At 41.4% G+C, this 20,091-nt stretch overlaps 1 protein-coding gene across 1 annotated transcript in view; it reads right to left on the bottom strand.

Moving 5' to 3' along the window:
* Positions 1-2,662: 2,662 nt before the first annotated feature.
* SYCP1 (synaptonemal complex protein 1) overlaps positions 2,663-20,091 on the bottom strand; it is a 60,447-nt gene continuing 43,018 nt past the window's right edge. The window contains exons 19-26 of the mRNA XM_065403430.1: positions 18,054-18,170; positions 15,940-16,050; positions 14,940-15,032; positions 13,907-13,981; positions 12,234-12,293; positions 3,393-3,536; positions 2,895-2,981; positions 2,663-2,806 (exon numbers count right to left, since the gene is read on the bottom strand). Of these exons, the coding sequence (XP_065259502.1) occupies positions 2,663-2,806; positions 2,895-2,981; positions 3,393-3,536; positions 12,234-12,293; positions 13,907-13,981; positions 14,940-15,032; positions 15,940-16,050; positions 18,054-18,170 (831 nt within the window). The remainder of the gene's footprint in view (positions 2,807-2,894; positions 2,982-3,392; positions 3,537-12,233; positions 12,294-13,906; positions 13,982-14,939; positions 15,033-15,939; positions 16,051-18,053; positions 18,171-20,091) is intronic.

Below are 20,091 nucleotides of genomic sequence, written 5' to 3'. Positions count from 1 at the left end.
ATGAAATTCAGTGTTGATAAATGCAAAGAAATGCACATTGGAAAACATAATCCCAACTATACATACAAAAATGATGGGTTCTAAATTAGCTGTTACCACTCAAGAAAGACATCTTGGAGTCATTGTGGATAGTTTTCTGAAGCCATTTGCTTGATGTGCAGCAGCAGCAGTCAAAAAAGCTAACAATGTTAGGAATCATTAGGAAAGGGATAGATAGTAAGACAGAAAATATCATAATGCCACTTTATCAATCCATGGTACACCCATACCTTAAATACTGCATGCAGTTCTGGTCATCCCATCTCAAAGAAGATATATTAGAATTGGAAAAAGTACAAAGAAGGGCAACAAAAATGAGTACGGGTATGGAACAGCTTCCATCTGAGAAGAGATTCAAAAGACTGGGACTGTTCAGCTTGTAAAAGAGATGATTAAGGGGGGATATGATAGAAGTCTATAAAATCATGAATGGTGTGCAGAAAGTGAATAAGGAAGTGTTATTTACCTCTTCACATAACACAAGAATCAAGGGTCAACACAAGAACCAGGCAACTGGTTTTAAAAAAAACATAAGGAAGTACTTCTTCACACAATGCAGAGTCAATCTGTGGAACTTGTTACCAAGGGATGCTATGAAGGCCAAAAGTACAGCTGGGTTCAAAAAAGAATTAGATAAATTCATGGGGGATAGGTCCATCAATGGTTATTAACCAAGATGTTCAGGAATTCAGCCCCGTGCTCTGGGTGTCCCTAAACCTTTAGTTGCTAGAAGCTAGGACCGGACAACAGGGGATGGATCACTCAATAAACTGCTCTGCCTTGTTCACTCTCTCTGAAGCATCTGGCACTGGCCACTGTCAGAAGACAGAAGACTGAGCTAAAATGGACCATTGGTGTGACCCAGTATGGCGATTCTTATGTACTTATCTCTCATCCACTATTGAGATGTTGGTTCCCGCCTCTGATCAACCTATGATATCAGCCTCCATAACCCACTTGTTAAATTTTCAAACAAGCACCTCTATGCTTTCTCCCATTCTGCTCCTCAGTTGGGGGGGAACTCCCCATAAACATCCACAAAACTATTGAATTATCTTTTCAAGCCTTCCTTAAACTCCCTTTTTAGGCAATACAAAAAAACCCCCAAACAAGCAATACAAAAAAACCCTGACAACAATTAGGTTGCTGATGTGCTGAGACCACCGTCTATCATGTTGACCATGTACTCACCTGTTTGTTTGCTTTTCTCCATCTATTTCTTATCTTATACTTAGATTATAAACTATTTGGAGCAGGGATCATCTTTTTGTTCTGTGTTTGCACACTGCCTGGCACAATGGAGTCCTAGTTCATGACTAATGATCCTAGGTGCTATGATAATACAAACAAAAAAAACTAATAATAATAATTTCTAGACACGAGTGAAATCCTGGTCCCAGTGAAGTCAATGGGAGTTTTGCAATTAACTTCTATGGGGCCAAGGTTTCATCCAAAGATTTTTATTTTCCTTGATATTTGTGGATCTATTTACATTCAGAGATCAAATTAGGATAATTCTCTGCTACCTGAATATGAACAACATTTTTGCTTTAAGACCTGTTTGGTGCTAACTTGACTACTGATGAGCTCATCATTTTATAGGTAAGCATTTAGCCAGGAGGTGCCTCTCCTGGAATTGACACCTCCTCATCTATTATTGGGAGTGGACTACATCCACCCTGATCGAATTGGCCCTGTCAACACTGGTTCTCCACTTGTGAGGTAACTCCCTTCTCTTCATGTGTCATTATATAATGCCTGCATCTGTAATTTTCACTCCATGCATCTGAAGAAGTGAGGTTTTTTACCCACGAAAGCTTATGCCCAAATAAATCTGTTAGTCTTTAAGGTGCCACCGGACTCCTTGTTATTTAGCCTAACACTTTCTCGAACTTTTTTCAGATTAACCGTTTAATGACATTTGGAAAGTGTGTTTTCAGTAATCTGAAAGAACAAGTTTACATATGGCATTTATTATAAAACTAGATTCCCAAAAAGCAAAAGAAATAAGATTTGAATCAATATTGTTAGAAGTTCAACACTTAAATGTTTCAATACTGTTACAAACTGAAAACCAGGCTAATACCTCAACCAACTACTTTAAAAGAATATTTGTAAAGAATACATCAAAAGAACAAAAAAGAAGAAGTGAATTCAAATATAAGTATTCAATTAAATGAATGTAGTTCAACAATATCAATAATAATAAAACAATACTCTTATGGATAAGATACTGCAAAAGTGACAGTAAACTTTAAAAGAACAAAAACGGATGTTATTGAAATGACTTCAAACAATTTTGCAACATATTTTTCCATTTTAACACACCATACATTATTTTTTTCTATCAATTTTCAAAACATAAATGGGCCAAATTTATTCCCAGGTTTATGTTGTTTTATGATGGTGTAAACCCAATGTGAAGAGTCCTCCAGAGGACGAGGCTGTGGTGGAACAAAGTAACCACAATGAAATCAACAGGAGTTCCACAAACATAGCACTTCCAGGATTTAACCCTAAACCAGTAATATGCTGCAAGTGCTAACTGTGTAGGATTAATAAATTCTACTGTAAAAGATTTTATATGAACAGAAAATTCCTAACTGATTGCTCAGTTTTAATTTTAGGCAAAGAGTTTTTCAGCTTCTTTCATTTTTTTTTTCCTGTCCATTTTAGAAACTGCAGTCCATCCAGTCTCTCGCATCTTTTTCATAGCTGTAAGTTTCAGTGCAGCACCAGTAGATTTTATGGTTGACAGAGTTGATATCTAAGAACAAAAATAAAACTATCCATTTATTTTTGTAACCAAATCTTTCAAGTATGTAGTCTGATCTGAAGTAAAGTTAAGAAGATACCTTTTTTGGTGTCATGACACATAAGCGAGAAGCTTGAGGACAATTTTTGTACAGCTTTTTAAACATTTCTTCCTCTGAAACTATGCTCTTAAATTAAAAAGAAAGTTACATAATCAAAGACATAATAAACTATATATGTTTTCTATGCTACCTTATTTATTAACATTCAGTCATGAAAAATAATGTTAAAAATTACTATACATCCTGATGAATTCAACAACATTCAGTTAAATGCCAGAGATATTATTTAGTGCAATTGCAATGATTAACTGAATATATAATAATGTTTCTGTAGACGTGCCCTGATCATATTCTAGAGTTATTGATTATGTACACATAAACTAACAATCTAAGTTACTTCTTAAATATACACACACATACATATTTTTATTTTGTACAGTATATGATATCCTGAATGGTGGACACACATTCTGAGATACAGCAAAGAGTGCAGACAGAATAAACAGTGATAGATGCTATTCATTTTGAAATTTTTACCAGGAGGTCATTGTGTTCTGAGCTATCTGAGTGAGTATCCAGCTCTAAAAGCACTTTTCTTTTTTTCTTCATGTCTTCTTCTGAAAGTGGATTCATGCTTTCTCTTTGCAATTTATATTTTGGAGGAGTCTTCACAGTATATGTCTGGGGGAGAAAAAAACCCAAAATATTTAAGATTATGTTGTTACACTAATTTCATAAATGGAGGACCAAACCCAGAGCAGAGTACAAAGTCTGAGTTGTATCGTGATTTGTGGAACTGCAGTCAGAGGGCCCATGTTTTCCTGGACTCTCCTCCATAACAGGTACTCCTGTAAGGACACAGACATTAGCGAGACAGAGTGGACTAAAGGAGTTGTGAGGGGCACAGTGGCACGAAGGTCATATGAGGTGACTATGCCAGAGGGACAAGTGATCTGAAGAACAAGAGCCATTTGTGAACCAGGAGACACAACACCAAGAGCAAGCCTACAGAAATACATAAATTATCACATAATGCAATGACAGAGAACCATCCGGAGGCCACACCAAGCGGGCAGAGACTCGAAAGAGAGAGCGGGTTTGCTAGACTTGATAACAGGAAGACAGAGATAGGTCACTTCTGGTGTGGTTGCCTCTTGAGGAGACCAAACTATCTCAAAGACTATGCAACCAGCAGATTCTGTGGTAAAGACAAGACTCCAACTCGACTATGTGCTAGCAACCTCTGGTTCAGGGGATACAGGGTAGGGGTCTTGGTATCAATTATTTGTTTTTTAATTATTATATTAAAATGTTGTGCAAAATAGGGACGATTAATCATAATAAGTGGAACTGGAGTCAGAGGGCCCATGTTCCCTGCAGGGATTGTTATGGAGAGGTGTAACAGGGTCCATGACCTGCCCCTCTTCCTGGGGCCCGCTTGTGGCCCCCTATAAGGCTCAGAGAAGTTTCAGGGTTGTGCAACACCCGTGTCTTTATTTACTTAAGGTTATCCCATCACCAATGTCTATCTATATACAAGCTTTACAGGATTAGTCACCTCCTTTACAGGCAGTCAGCCTTCAGCTAGGAGGCCTCCAGTTCCCTTCCTGACTGACTTCTCCCTGGCTGCCCCCTGCCTTCTGGCTCCCTCCCAGCCTTTATAGCCCTAGGCTTGTCAGGCCAGCAGGTGTTGACAATCCTCAGGCCGGCATCAGGATTTTTCCATCAGCTCCAATCTGCTTCCCTTGATTGGAGCTGACCGGGCAGGGGCTAATTGGGTGCTTTTGCACCAGCACCCTGCTACAAGGGGATACCAGGAAAACAAGGAATGAGAGGAGCTGGGCTGGAAGCAATGAGGTTATGTGGACAGATCAGTGCTTAGGGTTTAATAGACAAGCAGAGAGCTCACCAGACAGATTTGAGCCCAGCGAAGGCTGCCAAAGACCAGGTGCCTGGCTGGCTGGATAGAGTAGCAGCATGTGGTGAAAAGGTCAGTGCGGGCAGGCTGAGCCCAGGGGACTGAGCTCAGGACTTGGCCAGATCAGGAGAGAGTACCAAGATGGACTGTGCTGGTCTGGTTTCAGGCTGGGAGGGCTGCTGAAAAGGACACCAGCTGAGGTTACCAAGATGGGCCCCAGCTGGGTGGTTGAAAAAGGCAGTGCCTCAGGGAAGAAGCCTTAGAGCTACAGCCCCATACCAGGGCTGAGAAACTTGGACTGTATACCCCAGAAGGGGGGACAGCGTGTGCGGCTTGGCCGGAGAGTTGAGCTGCCGAAGACCAGCCAAGAGAACCAGCGGCCAGGGGGGTGTTTGTGAGGGCAGGCGCCAGCCTGATGTAAGACCAAAAAAGAAAAGCAGGCTCAAACCTAACCAAGAGAAAGGAGGCCATCCATGAGAGATGGGTGCCCCTCCATGAAAAGAACGGTGTTTGCAGGCACTATTGGCCAAAGAAAAGGGGATGCCCACGAAAGGTGGGTGCTGACCCTGTTACAGCTCCATAGAGAGTCTTTTGGTTTGTTAAGTGACCATTAGAACTGAAATCACGGATAATCAGGTCTAAGTGCTTAGACCTGCAGTGGAGTATGTGGGGCTCTCGTGTCCTCAACCAACACTTCAAAATGCTTGTCTGGAAGTGGATGGTTGAGACGTCGATGATTGCTCTGGGGCTTGTTGGCATCTCATCTGACGTTGTTTGCAGCGCTGGTCATAATCTCTTTGAGGTTGGGCATACGGGGAAGCGTTGGGTATAAAATCTACCATGTTTCTTTTTGTTCTAAGGGGCATATATTCCTAGGGTTTTTAATGTGGCATGGGAATCCTTGAGTGTGTGTAAGGTTGCATCTGTGCCTTCCGCGAACAGTTTTTGACCTTCGAAAGGTAAGTCCTCTACTGTCGCCTGAATTTCCTTGGGGAAGGGTGGAGCTAGGACGTCCTCCACATGACTATGGATGTGGCGATGGAGCGCGCTGCCTTGTCAGCAGAGTCCAAGGAAGCCTGTAAGGCTGTTCTGGCAATGAGGGAGCCTTCTGTTATGTTACCTTTATATTGTTATTTTTTATCTGTTGGAAGATGTTCAATAAAAGTTGTCATTTGTGCAAAAATGTTGCGTGTGTACTTGGCCAGTAACGCAGAATAGTTTGCTATGTGAAACTGAAGGGTCGCTGAGGAACAGGCTACCCTGCCAAAGAGGTCTAGGCGTTTCCAATCTTTATCATAAGGGGTGGTCCTAGCCAGATGTTGTTTTTCCCCTTTGAATAACCGCCTCCCCCACCAATGAATTAGGGGTACGGGGGGTGAACAAAAACTCGGCTCCCTTAGCTAGGACGTAGTACTTCTTGTCTGATCTTTTACAAGAAGGTGGAGCTGGTGTCTGCCAGACAGTTTTTGCCGGGTCCATGATAGCAGCATTGATGGGTAGTGCAATCTTGGCAGTAGGAAATGTATGGAGAACATCTGTCAGTTTATGCTGTGTCTCTGGCAGCTCTGCCAAGGGAAGGTCGAGGGAGTCAGCCACTCGTTTAAATAATTCCTGGAAGGATTTAAAGTCATCGCCTGATGTGGGTGGAGGAGGCATTATTGTTTCGTCAGGAAACGAAGAGGAGATGTGGGTGGGTGGGATGGTGTCACCGTCTGGTGGTCTTCAATTGCTTCTGCTTCCTCCTCGAGAGCTTCTGGGGAGGCTGGGGCAGAAGGTGAAGGTGATCTCTGTGATCTTGGTGTTCTGGACCTGGATGGGTTGGAGGGCTGCATGTTCTGGGTTCTGTATAACGCCCATGGGTCCCAATATGGCCAGTTCGGTAGGAGGACCATGGGGGGTGCACCCATTGCGGAGGTTGCCACGCTATGTCTTGCTGTTGTGAGGGTCCAGGTTTGGGCGAGGAATGGTGAGGGGTGTACATTCCTTCCCCTACTTCCTCCTCCTCATCGCTGGAGAGAGGAGGGGCTGAGCCAGCAGGTGTATTAGTACCATGGGTTACAGTCAGTAACAAAGAGAGGCGTTCCTGGAGTAGACATGATGAAGAGGTCTGCCTGGCTAACAAACTGCTGCAGCATGGGTAGGCTCGGTGCCAACAGAGGAGGAAAGCTTTGGTTCGAAATCATTGTGATTGCCGCCAGTGCTGTAGACTTGCTGCAATGTATTGGTGCAGGAGGTGGCACCATTGCGCTGCTCGGTGCCAAGGTAGCAGGCTTAGCTTTGTTAAGTGTGCCTGTCTTAGAGCTAGACTGCGGGGGGGTCTTTTGCTCCTTGGGCCATCCCAGTGCCTCTCGGTCCGGAGATCTGGGTGCCGATGGTACTGGAACAGATTTGGTGATCAGCAATCGCCTTTACTGAGGTGATTCTTGCTGAGGCGAGGAGTGAGACCGCTTTTTTGTGGCTTTCTGCGGGACTGGGTCCTTTGCAGCTGTTTTTGAAGATGAACCCATGTCCGATGCCGCCGCGGGTGAGTGCTAGCAGGAAGGGGTCCTGTGCTCAGGATCAGAAGCAGGTCGAAGGGATTTCTCCATCATCATAAGTTTTAACTGGAGATCCCTAGCTTTTCTAGTCCTCGCTGTCAGCTTTTTAAAGTGGTGGCACTTCTGTGCGATGTCTCGCTCTACCAGACAACGGACACACTGCGAGTGACCATCTGAGACTGGTATTGACAGTCTACAGGTCAGGCAGAGTTTAAAACCTGGAGAACCAGGCATGTCAAAGAGGCTGTTCACAAAGAAGGAATGGGAATAGTCCCTTCCAAGTGCCTCTGGGCTGTGAGGCAGATTTCCGCCGGAGGAGGGGGAAATGGGGGGAGGTTTTTTTTCAATAGAGAAAAAATGAAGGAAGAAGTAAATAAAGAAAGGATAAAACTACAAGGGTTGAACTAAAGGAATAGCAAGGTTTTTGAGGGCGCTGTTGTTGTTCCGACCAAAGCCAATGGCAGTAGAGAAAGAACAGGGGGTGGTTGTCCATACAGGCTGGATAGCTGCTCGGAGTGGTGAGAGCAGAGCCGGCTCTATGCACCAGCAAAGCAAGCAGGTGCTTGGGGCGGCACATTTGCAGGGGCGGCATTCGGGCCATCCTTTTTTTGTTTGTTTGGTTGGTTGGTTTGTTTTTGCGGGGGGGGCAGCCCTGCAGGCGCTCACCCAGGTAGATGCTGTCTCGGCCTCCAAGCTGATGCCTAAGTCCAGGTGGAAGAGCCGCAGCGGGTGGCCAAAGCGGGATCTGACACGTGGAGCACGGGACACTTGGTCTGGGGGCCGCCCCGCGGGGCGCACGGAGCCGCCTGCAAGTGCCGCAGCGGGGCTGGGCCAAATGGCCCGAGCCACCCAGAGGCTGTGGCAGGGCGCCCAGGAGCAGCAGAGGGGCCACAGAGGGGAAAGGTGCCTGGGGCGCTGCCGTGCGGGGCCCACGTCCCACTCTCAGAGGCTCCGTTCCCCGCCGGCCACTCCCTCTGAGGCTGCCCTGCCCTGGCTCCTCAGCCCCCTGCCGGGGCGGTCCCCCTGGCTCTGCCTCCCAATTCCCGGCCGGTCCTGAAGGCAGGAGTCCCGGCTGGAGGGACCCTGGGCTGAGGCGCGGCCTGGGAGCCCCGCTGCTTACCCTGACCCTGCCAGCGTCATACCGGCTGGAGGTGAGGGGGGAGCGGGCGGAGTCAGAGCCCCCCTGGGCGCCGGGAAGGAGTCGGGTGGATGCAGCCTCCGCCCCTGCTAGTGTCATGAGCAGGATGCTGATGACCTGCCCTGGGAGCAAGTTACCAGTGACCCAGGGCTGGGGCAGCAGGAGGGTGCAGGTGTGTGGGGGGGGGGGGATAGCCCAGGGCTGGGGCAGCAGGGGGTGTGGGTGGGGGTGTGTGAGAGCCCAGGGCTGGGGTGGGAGGGGGGTGCGGGTGGGGGGGAGGGCACTGGTGGGGGAGAAAGGGGAGAACCCAAAGCTGGGGTGACAGGGGGTGCGGGTGTGGGAGGAAGAGCCCAGGACTGGGGCAGCAGGGGGGCACGGGGGGAAGCACAGGGCTGGGTGGGGGGCAGCCAAAATTTTTTTTGCTTGGGGCGGCAAAAAACCTAGAGCCGGCCCTGGGTGAGAGACGGCTGCCGCACGTGCACAGCCAACTGGGGCACAGCTACTGCAAATCTCCTACTAGAAGTGCAGGGGCGCACAAACACCTAAAATGGAGCACCCATAGGGACACTCCTTGAAGAAGAACCTGTCTTCCGACAGTGGCCAATGGCAGGTGCTTCAGCGGGAACGAATAGAACAGGGAATCATCGAGTGATCCATCCCCTGTCATCGATTCCCAGCTTCTGGCGAACAGAGGCTAGGGACACTCAGAGCCCGGTGTTGCATACCTGCCCATCCTGGCTAATAGTTATTAATGGACCTAACCTCCATGAATTTATCTATATTTTTTTTAATCCTGTTATAATTTTGGCCTTCACAACATCCCTGGCAAAAGGTTCCACAGGTGACTGTGCATTGTGTGAAGAAGTACTTCCTTTTATTTATTTTAAACTCGCTGCCTATTAATTTCATTGGGTGACCCCTAGTTTTTGTGTTAAGTGAAGGGGTAAATAACACTTCCTTATTAATTTTCTCCACACCTGTCAAGATTTTATAGGCCTCTATCATATCCCCTCTTAGTCATCCCTTTTCCAAGCTGAAAAATCCCAGTCTTTTTAATCTCTCCTCATATGGAATCTGTTCCATACCCCCTAATCATTTTTGTTGCCCTTCTCTGTACCTTTTCCAATTCCAATATATCTTTTTTGAAATGGGGTGACCAGAACCGCACGCAGTATTCAAGATGTGGGCATATCATGGATTTATATAGTAAAAGTGGAGGAGGTTGGTTTGCCAGACTGATCAGCAGAGCCAATACTGACAACCTACATGAAAAGGCTGCAAAACAGCATGCCTCTGGACCGCATCAACATGCAGAAAGCCTTATGAGCCAGTCACTGTCAAACCCAGTTTTAAAAGTACTTAATAAGGCTGTTAAGAATGTTGGAGACACAACTCAGTTTATGTGAACCAACATGGCTGTTGCATCATACTTTCTATTTAAGCAAGAGATACCACACACTACAAACTGGAGGCCAATGTTAAGTGCATTGTCACTTATTAATCCTGAAGTTGGACACTAGTTCCGAATAAGACTGGAAAATGCTCGCTATCTTTCTGCAAAAAACTCAGCTGACTGTCTAGAAACATGGACTGCAACAGTGAAAGACTCAGCAGTTGAAAAAGTGAAGAACTCTCTCACCATATTCAATAAATGTGCATACGTGGCTGATGAATGCACCAATGCAAATAGGCATCAAGTATTAAGTCGTTGCATATGTTATCTTGATGTCCATGGTAGGCCAGTAGATGCATTCTAGATGTTCAGGTTATAGAAGACATCAGCTGTATCTGTGACATCTTAGAAGAGTTAAATGCTTGTAAATTGGACCCCAAACAGATGGCTGCTTGTGCATTTGATGGACCTACAAACTTCTCTGGAAGACACAGTGGAGTACAAGCTTTACTCAGAGAAAAGTGTAACCCTAATCTCTCCTATACACACTGAAGAGGCCATCTAGTCCAGCTAGCGCTAATACAAGCTGCAGAATCTTCAAAAGACATTAAAAAGCCATAAATTGAATGGCTTTGTTATACTCTTTTTTCAGCAAGAGTCCAAAAGGACTGAACATCTTGGAAACAAATAGAAGATACACTAGGACTGAAGTTCAAAAAACTTGGAAAAACCTGCTGGCTTTCTCATGAGCGATCCTTGGCTGTTGTCTTAAAATGACTGAAACCGTTATTACTGGCTTTAGAAAGTATCTACCAAGATCTAAGTAGTGAGGCTGGTGGACTACTTTTGTGAGTGCGCCGCCTGGCACTCTGGGGCTGGGGGCCGCGCTGCCTGCCCACTCGACTGGTACTCTGGGGCTGGGGGCCGTGCCGCCCGCTTGCCCCCAGCGTTCTGGGGTTGGGAGAGCTAGGAGCCATGCTGCCTGCCTGGCGCTCCGGGTCATGCCACCAGCCACCCAGCACTGGGGATGCTGGAGGCCACAGTTCCCACCTGCCCAATGCTCCGGGGTTGGGAGCGCTCAGGCGACCTGAGGCTGGGGTGGGGAGGCTGGGGGTGGGCAGGAGAGGGCTCTGGGCTCCTCACTTTGTACTGCAGAACTACACCATGACCACAGAAGAAGGGTCTGGATTTACCTCATAATGTATACAATATGAATACATAGTTAACACATTTAACAAAGAATTATACAGAAGACAGTACGCTAACACTTACCATCTTAGCCACTTTGTTCTCCTTCATGTTTATTATTTATTAATTATTATTATGGTAAAATTTAATATATTATAAATTTGTCAGAAGAGGAGAAAAGGGTTTTAGATTTCTTTTCTAAATAGTACACTTTATTGCTGATTTTAAATTCTTATAGATTTATTCAGCATAAAGTTGACCTTAGTTATTTACATATTTGAATTGTATTAGTTCAAATGCTGTAAAAATTGTATGTGAGTTTCTCACATTTTAAAAAGAGCCTATTTTATGGCTATGATAGAACAGCCATGAACACTGTAATGCTATTATAGCCATGCAATCAATCTATTTATTTATTTATTTTGCTACTTACTAGAAACATTTCTGCAGTGCAGGACACACAGCACTTTTCCACCAAGATTGTCAAAAAACTCTTGTAACAATAATTAAATAAAGCCTCACAACAGCCCTGGGTTTTGCTAGCCCCATTTTACTGATGGGTAGACTGAGGCAGAGATGAGTGAACTGACCTGTCCACGATCACACAACTAGCAGGAGTCAGGAATAGAATCTTGGAGCCCTGTTCCCCTTTTCAAAAACTTGTTTTTCCCTAAATATCCCCCAATATACGCACATGAAAAATACTGTAAATTTTTTTAACCTATGCTTTCCTTAATCAAAAGTGAAAAAGTGACTCCGGAGACAATTAGATCGGCATGGGCCCTTAAAATAAAATGAAAGGTACATTTTAAAAAATAAATAAAAACAAAAACATGGAAATAATATACTATCCAATAAGCAACAGACCTTTAATGATGGAGTGACCAAGACACTTTTAGTAGGTGTCCAAGAAGACATTTCTTTGTTTTCCAACTTGTTCTCTCTAAAAGATGTGAAATTCTGGGATGAATTTTTTTTTGAATTAACTGATGCAGAGGCAAGCTTTAAACTGGTTTTAGGAGTCTCCATAAAGGATGTTTGTATTTTCTAAAAATAATAATAAATGAAAATATATTAAAAATCAATAACATATTAATAAATGCCAACTTGCCAATGTTTTCAGTTAGTATGAAACCTTAGTTTAATTATACATGCCTGCTAACACAAATCATAACATTTTATAAAAATCAAATTAAAAAGCCACCTTATGCTTTTTTTCTTTTTCAGAAACCGCATTTTCTTTAGCTTCTCTTGCAAGGTTTTCCTGTTTAAAAAACAGAGTAGTGTAAGATATAGTAAATACTCTATTTGCAAATATTTTAGCTGACTATATCTTCTGTACAATAATGAAGTAGTACACATGTTCAGCATTCAGTTATAAACACACACAACAATATACAAGCAGCGTTTAATTAAATTTCAGACTTCAGTAGATATTAAAAAAGTGGAAATAAGAATTAACGAACTTATCTTAATTATATATGGGAAAGGATACATCTCTTACTGTCCCTACATACCCAGTTTTCATTACTGTTTGTTTTTGATTTATGCAGTAAGATTTTTTTTATTTCAGACTGTTTCTCATTCATTTACTTCTATGGAGTTCTGCCACATAGGGAGTTTTGTCCTCTTCAGAGTCAGGTAAATACAGCAAAAATGTATTCATGAATTTTCTGTCAAATATTTGTGATCCCTTTTATTCACTAAGGGCTTGAATCTGCAAGCACTTAGGCACATAAACAGACCCATTAAACAGTCCATTAACAATTACACAACATGAATAGAGAATTTATTTGCACAAGTAATCTACTGAACAACTGCGAATAGTGAGCAAATAAATAAAAATTGCAATCTGTTTGTAGATAATTCATGAACTAAAAAAGAAGCTAAATTCATGAGATTATTTGTTGCATATTGTTTGGCCAGTTCTGGTCTTGTGCTAGAATGAGTCATTTAGCAACAAATTCCATGAGAGTGCTTGAAGTTGTAATAAAAGGTAGGGTACAAGCTCAGCAATCCGTATGCCAAGATTCAGACCATCAAACATTCCTCCAACAGTTTGTATCTGGATAAGGAAAGGCTAAAATGTCTGGGTCCAAAACATAATTTCATTTTTCATATGCCTGTACTCTTGTATAGAAAACTTCTGTAGAGTTGCAACTGGATTACTTCAGAGGCCAAAGGTGAAATCCGGGACCCATGTAGGTCAATGGGAATTTGACTTAAATTCAGCTAAGCATGCTGACTTCAGAGCACATCAAGCTCTTGAGAGCAGAGTGAGGCTTAGTCTACACTACAAAGTTTTGCCAGCATTGCTATGTGGGCTAGGAGTGTGAAAAAGTGAACCCCTCTACCTGACATAGCTATGGTGGCAAAACCCCCAGTGTAGACATAACTATACTGACAGAAGAGTGCTTTGTCAGCATAGTATCAGAGGGGTAGCCATGTTAGTCTGTATCCACAAAACCAACGAGGAGTCTGGTGGCACCTTAACAACTAACATATTTATTTGGGCCTAAGCTTTTGTGGGTAAAAGAAGAAGAACCATCTGAAGAAGTGTTTTTTTACCCACAAAAGCTTATGCCCAAATAAATCTGTTAGTCTTTAAGGTGCCACTGGACTCCTTGTTGGTTTTGTCAGCATAGTTAATGCTATTTGGGGGAGTGCTATGCCAGCTGGACTCCTTTTGCCAGCATATCCTGTCTCCAACAGGGGGCTTTGCTGGCATAGCTCTGCCAGAAAATCTATACTCGCAAAGGCTCTTTAGTGTACACAAGTCCTGAGAGAGAGGAATCAACCCAAATTTCCTCCATAGCACTAAATGATATAGCCACACGCTAAGCCAAAAAATTTTAAATGTCATGCCACAAGACATACCTTCTCTTCAACCTCTATTTTAAGCTGCTCCTTAAGGGATAATAGTTCACTTTTCACATGAGATAGCTCAATTTCCTAAAAATTACAATCAGATAAGAGTTAATAATTTTCTGTTAAATTGAAAAAGAAAATAGTTTTTAAAAACTCAAATAAATGCATCTGTCATATACTACTATACTGTTCAACTTTACATTATTTTAATGACAGAATTAATTCTAAAAATTAACTGTGGGTACCTTCAAACACAAAGCCATTTACAGGCCTATGGTTAAGTTGGATGTTTTGAGCTAATGGAGTTTCCTATCTAAGGAACAGGTATGTTCAGCATGAATGAGTTAAATTGTAGACTTGGATCAACCCCTTCCCATGGAAATATGTGTGAAAAAGTCCTGTAATAAGGAAATCTCCATGAGAATCCCCTCACTGGGTTTGAGGGGGTTGAGGAGCTGAGGCTACACTGTCAGAGACTTCTCAATGACTTGGTGACTGCTCTCAGAACATTCCCCAAAGTGGGGTTTTGCCAGGTAAAGGAGGGGCACAGAAAAGTTAATGCAGTCATAGGCTAGGAGGTTGTTTTTATTTTTTTCAACAGATCAAGAACTATTGAGAAATGTATCTATTAATATTTGGACAGGACTATTCAAGTCAAGCAGTTTTTCTCATGTTATTTGTGGCATATTATTACCAGGAAAAAAATGGCACACTGTTTGATACAAAAGTTCCTTAATCAGATAGAGTGGTGAAAACATTCAGAGGCCATCAGGAGAAAAGTAGACAGGAAAGTACACTTGCTTACATTTCATTTAAAACACTTTATACTGTAACACATATAAAAACAATAATAAGCAAGTATGGCACACAGAAATCGGGGGGCTAGCCTTCATTGTACAGTTCCAGAATATAAAGTACACATCTAAAACAGAGAAAAAATAAACAGTAAAAAAGGAAAAATTGTTATCTAGTTATGTCACTCATCTGCAGCAGTTTCTTTTAATTTTCTCATAGTTATTCACTATTAAGGTTTAGCTCTTACCAAGGATCTTTTTACTGACATTTGTTCTTGTTCTTTCATCTTACAGAGTTCTAATTCTGTATCTTTTTCTTCAACCATTTTATCATATTGATGCTGCATACAAAGAGTCATGTGCATAAGTGTGATAAACAAAAATTATCACTTAAAACCAGCTAGCATTCATTCTTTATTCAGAAGTTACAAAAGATTACTAACTTTTTTAGACACAAAACTAGTTTGAAGCTTCAATGATACATATCTTAACTCTTTCCACAGATGATACTCACACTTTTTCTCTATGCAATAATATTCTGTGAGGCCATTTAAAAGCATTTTATGTCCTCTGTGGGGAATCAAATGTACCTGTGTGTAAAGGCTGGTTATACTGAAGCAAGTAACATTTATGAACATATCCATTTAAAAAGAGTGCTTCACTAAAATATGTTAAACTGAACTACCTAGGGCCACTGAAAAGTTAGAGGCCTTACAAGAATGGGTCCGAATTAACACTGAAAGAAAACCTGGGGTGGGAGAATGGGACCAAAAGGAATCTGAAATGCCAGAAAATCCTTTCAGTATCCTTCCCACAGAACAGACATGGGAATATTCAGAATTCTAAATGATCATTAAGGTCCGTATTTCCCTTCTTCCATAAAAATGTATGCAAATATAATACCTCAATATTTGCAACCCCCAAAGCAGCTCTAGGAGAGCTGCATCTCTGCCACAACTAGTATTACAGTATTAGGGATTGCCAAATACTTTTGTTACAAGTAGTAGTATAATTTCTGCTTAGCTACTTATTTAGGAGTTAAGTTAATGAAGAAATGCCTCCTGTCATTGATGCATTTCTTGTTAGATGTTAAGAAACTGATCATATCTCCAGCTTAATTTTCCTAGATCAAGGTCCTTATAATAAAGCTCCATTTCCTAGTTCCTAATACTTGTGGTTTGTGCAATTTTACTGATTCCAGACATAATGTCATATATTGTACATATACAACTAGCAAAATCATTTTACCTTGTGTTTTTCCATAAGTGCTACCATTTCAGCTATCTTGTGCTGACATCGAATATCAATTTCTTTCTGCAGTATTACTGCTTCATCAGCTATTAACCTCATCTTTTCCACCTGTTAATAACAGTATTTTCTTCTAATTTGTAAGCAGCATTGAATGCAATATTTTAATGAAACCCCCAACGCTACATATAGTTTAGTTTTTATGACAGTCCATTAGCTCAAAAGCCACTTTGTTCTTTATATGGCTCACTTGCAGTGCTTGCACTATTGCACAGTTTATCTTTAACTGTAAACAGGCAAAATTTTGTGGCATCAAGTAAAAAAAAATAAAGCTAAAAATATATAAAAAGTTAAAATACTATATATACATTAAAAGAAATGCTTTTTCCACAATGGACTTGTCTGACCATTTTTATATTTTATCAAATATGAAACCACAGCTATTCATTTAATGAAACACACAAGATACATTTTGAAGTTATTCTAACAATTACAGTAATATGGATGGAATGAACCAATTGATTTGGAGTATTTCCTTCTTTGTGATATTATAATCTACAGTACTGAAGACTAAAAAATGCCTGGCTGCCCTGCAAAAATTTGTAAAACAGATACTTTAAAATCATAGTTTTTTTCCACTTTCATTTTATTTCGGTCTGGTACTTTCTAGCACAAAAAATTACTGTGCAATTAGTTTTAAAAATAACATATTTTTTATTTTAAAAATTCCTGTACTAGAATGCACATTAGTTGAAAGGCAATTTAACAAACTAAGGCCTACATTTTTAAACTTGGATATCTAAACTGACGCGCTAAATCCTAATTTTTATTTAGGTGCCTAACTTTAGAGACCCAAATATGAACATTTTCACTTAAGAACTCAAAGCTGAAAGCCTATAATCACCAGTATGTGTAGTTCACACACAAGCAGTTCCACTGACTTTGTCATGGCCCTGGCCTAACTCCCCCTACTAGACATTCACCAGGTGCTGTGTTTGGGTCTCACCACGCTGGATCCATGTGCTCTTATGCTTCCTGAATCTGAACAAAGTCCATGCATTCCCTGTCTCTTACTCTGGGTCTCTAGGCACACTTTCAGGCTACAAATATTCTGCTAACAACCATCTGGCAAGCTGAGACTCCATGGTTCAACTTCCTAGGCCCTGAAAACTAGCACTGGCATCCCTAGGCTCCCCAGTAGCTTACTCACACACCTTCTCAGAGCTCCAACCTCGTGGTTTAGTTTCTCTGGTTTAGTTTCTCTTCAGGGACTCATGATAGTTGAAGCAAACACAGATAGGCTTTGCAAAAGGAATTGCTAAAGTAATTACTTTTTATATTAGCACAAAAGAAATTCAGATCATGCAAAATAAAACACATCTATATGCTATTCCCTGTCTCAATTTCCTCACCTGTTTCAGTTTCCTCCTGAGTGTTTTCTGGGATTTGGTAAGAGTCCTCTAGGGTGTCCAGGAGCCCCCTCCTGCTGCCTATAGTTTCTCCTCCAAATCATGGAGTCTCTCTCTCTTTCCTTATGCTGGTTTCCTTTGACCTTGGCTGGTCCCCCAAAGTCAAGAAAGTCCTCTCTCCTTCCAAAACACTGTGTCTTTGTTCCTCTCTCCTGCACCAGGCTTTCTTCATCTGTCTAACCCTACCCTCCCAGATTCTGTGTTTTTAAAAACTAGCACTAACATCTTGGTACTTTGTTTTGCTCTTTGGGAATTTTCCACTTTTCAAACCCCCTTGCAGAGAAGTTAGAGAAAACTGTTTCTCCAAGGCTTCAGCCATCACCTTGTCCAAAAAATGGTCCCATTTGAATGGGATTCATTCACATTAATGACTTAATTTGTTTGATCTGTAACTTCTCCCAGCCCTTGACTGACTTACTACAAATTGAGGGTTGGGGTTTCACATACAATTCATGATCTCACACAGAAGTCATAAATTGTATATAGACAGCTTCCCCATATGGTCACGGGTGTCCACAGGACAATAATATGTGGAGGGAGTTCAGGATCAGCCCTAAATAACTTTACAAAACACATTAAACATTGGATAAATTATCAAATTACTCAAATGAATCCAAAGAAACAGTCAATTTTAGTAATTCTTACCTTTTCAAGAAGTTTTTCTTCTGTTATGTTTTTTGCCTCAATTTCTTTTTGGTAGCTGTCAATTGTTTCCTTATGTTGCCTATTTACATTTTCGAGCTCTAGTTGTAATGTATTCACCTTTTAACAAGACAAAATCATTTAATTAACCATTCAGGAGTAAATTTTAATATATGTTGATTCATTTAAGCGGTTATTACCTACCCTGTACTGGAGATACAAAATGAGTGAGGTAATATCTTTTATTGGATCAACTTCTGTACTGGGACAGTTTACCTTCTATTCAAGATTCAAATTTTTTTAAACAAGGATCTGAGCTATGGCCTTTCACATTTTTTCCTAATTACTGGGAAAATAGCAACAACAATTTCAATTAAATCACCCCCTCCAATTGAAAAACATATGAAAAAGGAAAAGTGGAACTTAATGAGTTTCAACTAATACTGTCTCCAAGACATCATCCCCTACAGAGGGCGAGGTTTCTGATTACTTGAGAGGACAGGGCCCCCCAAAGTGTACATGATGTCCTAAAATTCACAAGGAAATAAGACCATGCTTGCTATTCCCTGGACACTCATCCACTGGCAGTATGACTTCCTCCCAGAGCTGTGCAGCCACAGAATAATCTTCCATTCTTGTACTCTTCCTGTTCTTGGGGGGGAGGGGATTAGCTATGCAAAGCAGGGCTCTGCAACAGTTAGACTCCCATGCCACCTTTGCAATCCTCATCCTAAGCAGTACTGCGTAGTCTTCGGCCACAGTCAATGAACTAGTCCTGTGGTTTTTTTTATAATTTCCATTTATAATAGAATTGATTGAAGAACAGGGAATTTTCCTGGCCCATTAGTCTTAGTAAGTTTTTATTATTATTAACAAAAACCTCTATGAAAGGAACTGTACTTGTTAAAACATTCTTTTGAACTGCTGATTTTGCTGGCAAGATGCCTGGAAGAGGCCAACAATTTGCATGTTTGACTGGGAACTGACTTCAGTGAAACCATGACATGAATTAAAAGGGTGCACCCTAGTAAAATTAGTTTATTCAAAATTAAGTACTTAGAATATTTAAACAAAAGCTCATATATTATGACAGAAATAAATTATCACACAAATTACATATAACCAGCTAATATGCATATGAATAATTAGGCTATAGAGACATGTCTTGTGCTACTTTCAGTAGATGCTAGAGAAAAGAAGTTCAGAAGGAGAAACAAACCATTTATATTATTTTGTTCATTTTAGTAAAGCACAAATAATGTTATATTGCTGTCAAAGTATGTAAATGTATTTTTAAAATTGTTGTTGTAGCCATGTTGGTCCCAGATATTAGAGAGATAAGGTGGGGGAGGTAACCTCTTTTATTGGACCAACTTCTGCTGATGAAAGAGACAAGCTTTTGAGTTACATAGTGTTCCTCTTCAGGTCTGGCTGACCTGACCAACTACAATGCACACAGAAAATACTCATTTATGAACAAATCATTTGTGGTTTAACCCTGCTCCTAGTCAAGTCAATGGGACAACTTCCTTGATCTGAATGATAAAGAAGCAAGCCCTGGATAACTTTATTTTTCAGGAAAACTGAAACTGACCAAATTAAAAGTAAAGAGAGATCCTGAACTCCCAAACTCCTATTTGGATTTGAATTTTGTTGCTGACCTGTATCTCTGCAATGAGCCAAACTAAAATCTAAATAAAAATGTGCTTATCTATCCATAAAGGTTCTTATATGGTCACAGATATTGTAGTACTGGAATGCTATATCTGAATATTGCAAGTCAGGCCAACTTCTAATTCAAAGTATTAACTGATCCAAAAAGATAATACGTGCATGGGTGCTTGCAGCACTAGAAGTCTGACTACCCTTGAAATCTTGTCCTAGAAACAGTGGATACAATTTCACAAATTTCTTATTAAAGGTTTGATTCAGTGAGGTGCAGAGCATCTCCTGTAAGATTCTGAGAAACTTCAATTCCTAATGATTTCAATGGGGAGCTGACAGCCTCCAATATATCATAGCTTGATACAACAAGATGCTG

Source organism: Emys orbicularis, chromosome 4, assembly GCF_028017835.1.
Source record: "Emys orbicularis isolate rEmyOrb1 chromosome 4, rEmyOrb1.hap1, whole genome shotgun sequence".
NCBI lineage: Eukaryota > Metazoa > Chordata > Testudines > Emydidae > Emys > Emys orbicularis.
This window is presented reverse-complemented; position numbering and strand designations above follow the sequence as displayed.